The 7,749-nt window shown below is 42.6% G+C and overlaps 1 protein-coding gene across 1 annotated transcript in view; it reads right to left on the bottom strand.

Annotated features, from left to right (window-relative positions):
* Positions 1-1,052: 1,052 nt before the first annotated feature.
* The window catches only part of CFAP54 (cilia and flagella associated protein 54), a 215,509-nt gene continuing 208,812 nt past the window's right edge, over positions 1,053-7,749 (bottom strand). Inside the window, exon 69 of the mRNA XM_065423873.1 lies at positions 1,053-1,172. Coding sequence (XP_065279945.1) covers positions 1,053-1,172 — 120 coding nt within the window. The remainder of the gene's footprint in view (positions 1,173-7,749) is intronic.

The following is a 7,749-nucleotide window of genomic DNA, read 5'->3' as shown; positions in this document are numbered from 1 at the left end:
TTGAGGCAAAATGGTCGTATAACTTGAGCAATGGCTAGGGACCAGAAACTCCCAAATTCTAATCTTGGATCTCACAGTGACTTACTATGTGGTCTTGGTCAAGCAACTTCATTTTTCTGTGTCTATTTCCCCGTTTGTAAAGTTGGGATAATAACACTTCCTTCCTCAGAGCAATGTTTTTATGATACTTTAGTTAATGTTTGTCCAAATTTTCAAACAATAATAATACTTAGCATTTATACATATTTTCTATGTTATTTTGTTAAGCATTTTAGAATATTGTATGAAAGATACAATATACTTTTGTAGTTTTTAAATTTGCCTGTTTACAGATTCTCTCTTCAGAATTATATGAAGATATCTAAATACACCGCTTTCTAACAAATCAGTTTCACTGTCAGCAGTATGTAAGAGTTTTTCTTCCTTTAACAAAGGCAGAGGAGTCTGAAATTGTAATTTAAAAGCAGTGAAATTGTGAAAGGAGTCCAGTGCAGTGGTTTTAGGTAGTTGTTTCTCAATGAAGCTCATCAATAGAAGCACCTGTGACAGTTAAATGTGTGCTGGTAGGGTAAAGTTTAGCATATAATACATGCTTTATGGAAAAATCCATAGTTTATATTTGAATATTAGGAGGCTACAAGGCCTGCAATATCTCAAGGGCAAACAGTCTTTTTGGCCTATTCACATTTTTTAATCAACATGAGGTTTTTGAAAAGGAGAAACCCCAGCAAAATACAGACTCACTTATTTAGGACTGAGTAGCTTACATTTTAAATCTTTTTACTACAAAAAGTTCCTATAAGAACATTAATTCCTGAAAAAGACATTATTTCGTTTAAGAAACATAAGAAAGAAGGAAAGTTCACTTATTTAATAAAAAATAAAAGGTGACATTTTCCAAAATGTAACTAACAACTACACAAATCAATAGGGGCCAGATCTTGGTCCCATTAAAATCAATGGCAAAATTCCCACTGGCTTAAGTAGGAACACAATTTGACCTTTAAAACTGTGAAATTCAGTATTTGATTAAGTTACTACAGAAAGAAAATTCAAGGGAGCAGAGATACAACCCAGTTGAAAAGGCTTCCTCCAGCTATCATACATCCATTAGCAGGATCAAACATCTTCTCCAAATTTTTTATTGACTGCAAAGTAACATCAAATGGGACCTGGCAAAGATAAAAACAATATTTCTTAAGTAAACAGCTCTTTAATATCACAGTAGGAATAAACTGAGACCTCTTAAATTGTCAAAAAACAGGTTTCCCAACCACAATGGAAGAATAAATTGCAAATATGCACATAAATAAGTTTGAGCCCAAAATGACCTCTTCTTACATAAACCCCCATGGAAACAGGTTAAGGGGGAGGAAACCTCAGCAAGATCCCTTCACAGAGTTTCTCTTTTATCATTCTGTGCCCCTCAAACCTGGGGACTTTGATATATCCACTGGATGCCAGGGCACCAGTACCATCTGCCCCATTCATGTTTTTGTTCTGCTCTTGAACTCCGATTCCTTCCGCCCACCACCCAGTAGCGTGGCTCCAATGGAGCCATGGTGCCAGGGAATCCCACTAGCTACAATTATTATCAATCACCACCCCCCCCCCCACACACACACACAATGAGAGGGCTCTAAAGCAGTGGTGGGCAACCTGTGGGCCGCAGGTTACCCACCACTGCTCTAAAGGGAAAGAAAGAGTGCCCCAGGTTATATTACCGTTCCAATTTAATCTCAGTGGATCTTGTAAGAAGGTGATGACAGTCCCCCTAGCCCTGCCACCAATTAATGTGAGACCACCTGGTCTATATGAACTAGATCAGTTTTAAAGTTATTGTTTAACTGCATTCAGCCAAAAGGGATTTTATTTAGAAATCACTTTTGAAATGTAAAATGGACTTTCCCTAGCATTATTCTTTAAAATTTCACTGGGGCACCTGACTGTACTGAGTATATTATTTTTAAACAGATGATCCATCTTCTATTCTCAAAACCTGAACACTAATACTGTATACTCTAAAATGAATGAAAATGGCCTTTTGTTCTAATTAACCAGTTAATTCAATGATGAAGCAAAAGTACAGGCAGATACTTCAACAAAAGAAAAAAAAGACAGGAAAATACAATAGGCTGCTAAGTGTGACAGGACAAGAAAAATAATTTTAAAAGACTTTACGCAAAATTTTAAACTGATTTCATTCAATTAGCTCAGGAAAAGACAAAAAGGAGGCGAAAAAAAACAACAACTGTAAAAGGTTTCTTTAATGGACTAGGTTCTCCCTGGCCCTGCTGTGAGGCAAGGGTGCACAAGAAGCCTCTTCTGCTTACATACCCCATACAAAGGCAAGAACAACTGCAGTCCCTGTGCTCAAAGTAAGGCAAGAAGTGTTTGAGCAACACATCCTGGCTTCAGGGGACAGGTACGGGTGGGGCTCGGTGATCACCAAAAGGGGAGTGTGCTACATCATCCTAAAGGATGTTGTGTGTGAACTCCTCCTGCAGGCTGGAAAACATGGGTGAGGGATTATATCTCCTGATGCATAATCTCTCACTGAGCTTCCCCCGACTCCAACAAAGGGTCGTCTGTTATGTGCACAGTCTAACCAAAGATGTTTTATAAAATTTACTGAAAGTGTTGGAAATATTGCTCTGAAATATACTTTAAAGAGGAAGGCGCTGAGCATTCTTAACTTCCCTTGGCTTCAGTGAGATTTGAAGATATTCAGCGCTTTGCAGGATCAGGCCCTAAATCCTTCCTTAACCAAATCTCCCATGGAAGTTTTACGTGAGAGGATTTGGCCTGAAGCCTCTATTCAACATGTTGGATAGTGAAAAGTCAATTGTTTTGCCTGTGGAAACATATGAGTTTGTTTTTGGCATAAAACTACATCAAATTAAAAGGTTAATGCCATTGTGTGGCTATGAGGGAACTTGGCTGGACCTGCTTCGTACCTACAGCCAGATTCTCCACAATGAGAAGAAGTTCAGAAGAATTTTAAAACAGGCCCCACTGATACAGCCCACCAGGAGTGTAAGGAAGCTGGAACGGCATCTCTTCCTATTCGCCTGGCCCAGCTTCTACTTCCAGGGAAGATGTTTGGGCGGGATTGTTGGAAGTCTGATTTCTGCAGAAATAATTGCATTTAGATATGGGCCATGAACTGAGTAATGTGGCGGGATAGGGTCCTTTGGGAGGAGGAAGATTTATTTCTCAAAGGGGATATCTGGGTTGGTGGGAAGGGGGAAGGTGATATGTACAAAAGGGTTTTGAGGAGCTCTTCATTTGTGCTGGTGAATGTTGATCAGCCAAGATGGAACTGCAAGATACCATGGACCTTTTCCCCATTATTAGTTGGGCCAGGATCCATAAGAGTCAGTCCTTTGGACAATCTCACTCCTATAGGCAGGACTGCTCTATGAGTACCAGGGAGTACTGTATTTAGTAATGAGGAGGAGGAGATAATTTGATTGGGAAGGGGTGAGAGATCCACGGTTTAATTATTTATAAAGGGTGGATGAGGGGGATGCCTTGTGTATTCATCATTATGCTGTGGGCAGCTGTACGGTAAAGGTATTTGGGGATTAGTGGAGGGGTCACTGGTTAGGATGGACTTCGAGGCTTACCCTAGGGATTCTTACTTGAACACCCAGCTGCAGCCACTGCAGCACTTTCATGGCCACCTTAAGGTAGTTGAGAAAGTTGAGTAATAGTGCCTCATACTGGAAAGTTTTGATGCTGATTGAAGAGAAGGTTACTTATCCTGTGCAGTAACTGTGGGTTCTCCACTTGTAGGTGCGGCAGCACACCCTGCACCTGGGATCGGAGATCTTCATCAGCAGTGCCCATCGGACTGCACATGTGCACCTCCTGCTCTTGTGCTGTGAGCGGGACCTATATATAGCACTGTGCAGTCTGACCGCTGCCAGTTCCTTCTCTGCCACAGAACTTGTGTTTTTGGCTCCAAAGCAGAGGGCAGGAGGAGTAGGTACTGGAGAACCCATAGGGACACATCTCAAAGAACCTCAGTTACTGCACAGGGTGAGTAATCTTCTCTTCTTCTTAGAGTGATGTCACTACAGGTGCTCCACTTATAGGTGACAAGAAAACAGTGTCCCTAATTGGAAGGCTGGGGTTTCAGAGCGACATTTACTGCTGATGATAAGACAGCATGTCCTAGGAGAGTGTCCGCTGTGGCATCATGCATAATAGCATAGTGACGGGCAAAAGTGTCTGTTGATGCCCATGTGGCAGCTTTGCAAATGTCAGCAATGGGGACATTATTGAGAAAAGCTATCGAGGTGGATACTGGACATGTGGAATGTGCTCTAATTGCAGTAGGGGCTGTCTATTGTGGAGTTTGTGAGAGGGGTCCCTGAAGAGGGACGAGGGTGGGGAGGTGGCAGGGTATGATAGGAAGGGGATGGAGTATCCTTCCTTGACTATCTTTAGAACCCACTTGTCCAACATGATTAGTCTCCATGGTAGGAAAAACAGAGCTAGTCGGTCGCCAAACTGGTGGGATGTCAAAGAAGGTGGAAATGACTGGAAGAGGGGGAGACTTCTCAGGGCCTCGACCACACCTTCAAAATTGTTGCTTCAGTGGGTGTGCGTGAGAGGTAGCCCACTGAGGAGTGCTGTCTACGTTTGGAGGGATGTCTTTGTATTCAGTGCTGGATGTCATAAAAGTGCCATTGAAGAGTATACTGCAGTAATCGGGATCATGGGGGGGAAATGATACTTCCCCAGGCGTTTTTTTGGCACTGGTATGTAGATGCTGAAAGACTGGAGAGTAGTTTGGGAGTCTTTAAGGGAGTGCAGGGAATCATCTGTGTGCACTGAATACTTTTTGGCCCTCAAAGGTAAGTCTTCCACAGAGGTTTGTATCTCCTTAGGAAAGCACGAGAGGTGGAGCCATGAAGAATGCCTCATGACCACACCAGTTGCGACGGAGCGGGCGGCGGTATCTGCAGTCTAATGCGGCTTGTAGGTTTGTATGTGCTAGGAAGCATCTCTTAGATATTAGAGTCTGAAATTGCTCTTTCTTGGCCTCCGGAAGATCACAACAGAGTTCCTCCAACTTGGAATAATTTAAGTACAGTAGAATCTCAGAGTTACGAATACCAGAGTTATGAACTGACCAGTCAACCACACACCTCATTTGGAACGCAATCAGGCAGCAGCAGAGACCAAAAAAAAAAGGCAAATACAGTACAGTACTGTGTTAAACGTAAACGACTAAAAAACCAAAGGGAAAGCAGCATTTTTCTTCTGCATAGTAAAGTTTCAAAGCTGTATTAAGTCAATGTTCAGTTGTAAACTTTTGAAAGAACAACTATAATGTTTTGTTCAGAGTTACGAACATGTCAGAATTATGAACGACCTCCATTCCTGAGGTGTTCATAACTCTGAGGTGCTACTGTCGCTGTATTTAGCCATCAGAGCTCGTAGTACAAAATTCAAAATTGGAGCATGGCTGATGAATATGCCTTGCATCCAAATAAGTCTAAGCATTTCCAATCTCTGTCTGGATGGCTAGGCTGGGATTGGTATTCACGGTCTTTCTCTTGCACCACACTGACTACCAGAGAATTAGGGGTGGGTTGCAAGAATAGAAATTCTGGGATTTTTTGATGGAACATAGTATTTTTGTTGTCATGTTTGCAAGTCAGAGGGATGATGGATGCTGGGGTCTCCCAGAGCACTTTCGTGGTGTCAAGAAGAGCCTCATTTATTGGTAATGCGATCTTGGAAGAAGAGGATGTGTGCAGACTATCAAGTATCTTATGCTGCTGGTCGTTGACTTCCTCCAGTGGAATCTGAAGAGAGAGTCTGAAATCCTGTGGAATAACGCTTAAAAATATTTGAAGTTGTCAGCAGTAGAAGGTGGAGGCATGATAGCCTCGTCTAGGGAAGAGGAAGAGAAATGTAATGTTGGTGTGGCTTCCTCCTTCTGTTCCTTCTCCTGTTCTTCCTCAGTCAGTACTGGCGGAGGCTCAGCCTCCGGAAGGTGAGAGACCAACGAGGTCATGTCTAAGGAGAGGGGACTCAGGAATGTAAGATACTAGTAGGTTTTTAGGATATCTGAAGTCTTGTGAAGGGGGGAAAAGCATCATCAGTGCCAATGTGTGACTCAATGCTGCAGGAGGGATGTGTTCCCTTGAAGCGTCAGTAGATGGAGCAAGAGGCTTGGTCAGTGCCGATGACTTGGCCAGTGCCAATTTGGCAATGACTTTGCTGGTGCTGATGATTTTGCCAGTGCCGACAGTTTTGATGGCCTATCTCGGGCTCCAGAGTTGCGAGACGGTTTCTTCATTTTGGTAGGAGAGGTGGCCGTCTGGTACTGGGAAGGCAACCACGCAAGAAACACACCTCTTAAACCTGGGTGACCTGGACATAATTGTGAGGGGGAAAAAAGTTTCCTGGGCGGGAAGGGCAGGAAGCGGAGAAACGAAAACCTAAACTATGAAATAACTGTAAAGGTAAAATTACAACAAATTTTTAAACATTTTTTAGATAGAGGAAAAGAGAAGGAAAAGAAGAAAATACTAACTACACTACAACTAACAGGTAAGGCACTATCTACTGAGGGAACAGGATAAGCAGGCTCTTGCGGATTCCGTCCCAGACCAAAGGCAGCAGAGAAGGAACTGGGGGCAGTTGGACAGCACAGCACAGCACAATATATACATCCTGTGAGACGGGGAAGGTGCACATGTGTGGTCCAACGGGCACTGCTGATGAAGATCTCCGATTCCAAGTGCAGGGGACGCTGCCACGCCTGGAACACCCATAGGTATATCACTCAAAGAAGAACCATTAAGCTTCCATCAGGCAGACTTGAGGAAAACAATTGTCCTCAGTCTATCAACAGTTTGATGAGACTTTATACTAATATTTTGGCATCTACTATCACAATAGTTGCACCTAGGCCAGCTTCTCCTCACAGAACACCAAGGTTTACAAATAACCTGAAAAAAATGAAGAGAGGCACGAAATTCCTAGAGGGCCAGTGGTTGAACTGTCATACTGAGTCTGACTGACCAACAGATTTTTTAACATGGTATGCTATATCTGTTTTTATTTAATGCAGTGTTGGTGTAGCCATGTTGGTCCCAGAATATTAGAGAGACAAAGTGGGTTAGGCAGTATCTTTTATTGGACCAACTTCTGTTGGTGAGACAGACGAGCTTTCAAGCTACACAGAGCTCTTCTTCAGGTCTGGGAAACATACTCGGGGTGTCACAGCTAAGTACAAGGTGGAAAAGATTGTATAGCATAAGTAGTTAACAGATATTTCAAGGTCAAGTGGCCTGTCAACACCTCTCCAGTCATAGGGGAAACAAAAAGCTGGGGGTCAGAGGTTTAGTGGGTTACAGATTGTTGTAATAAGCCATAAATCCAGTGTCTCTGTTCAGTCTATGATTTTTAGTGTCCAGCAAAGTTATCAATTTCAGCTCCCAGGCTCATCTTTTGAAGGTATTGTGCAGGTTTCTTTTGAGATGAAGACCGAGAGGTCAGATATAGAATGATCACTTTGTGAAAAGTGTTCACTCATAGGTGATTTGGTATTTTTGTCTTTTATCATTTTTCTGTGAGAGTTCATTTGGGAGCATAGTGATTGTCTGGTTTCACCCACATAGTTGTTATTGGAGTATTTAGTGCACTGAATGAGGTACACCACATGTTGTGATAGGCATATGTAGAACCCCTGGATCTTGAAAGTTGTGTTATGGGGAGTGTTGA

Source organism: Emys orbicularis, chromosome 1, assembly GCF_028017835.1.
Source record: "Emys orbicularis isolate rEmyOrb1 chromosome 1, rEmyOrb1.hap1, whole genome shotgun sequence".
Classification (NCBI taxonomy): domain Eukaryota; kingdom Metazoa; phylum Chordata; order Testudines; family Emydidae; genus Emys; species Emys orbicularis.
This window is presented reverse-complemented; position numbering and strand designations above follow the sequence as displayed.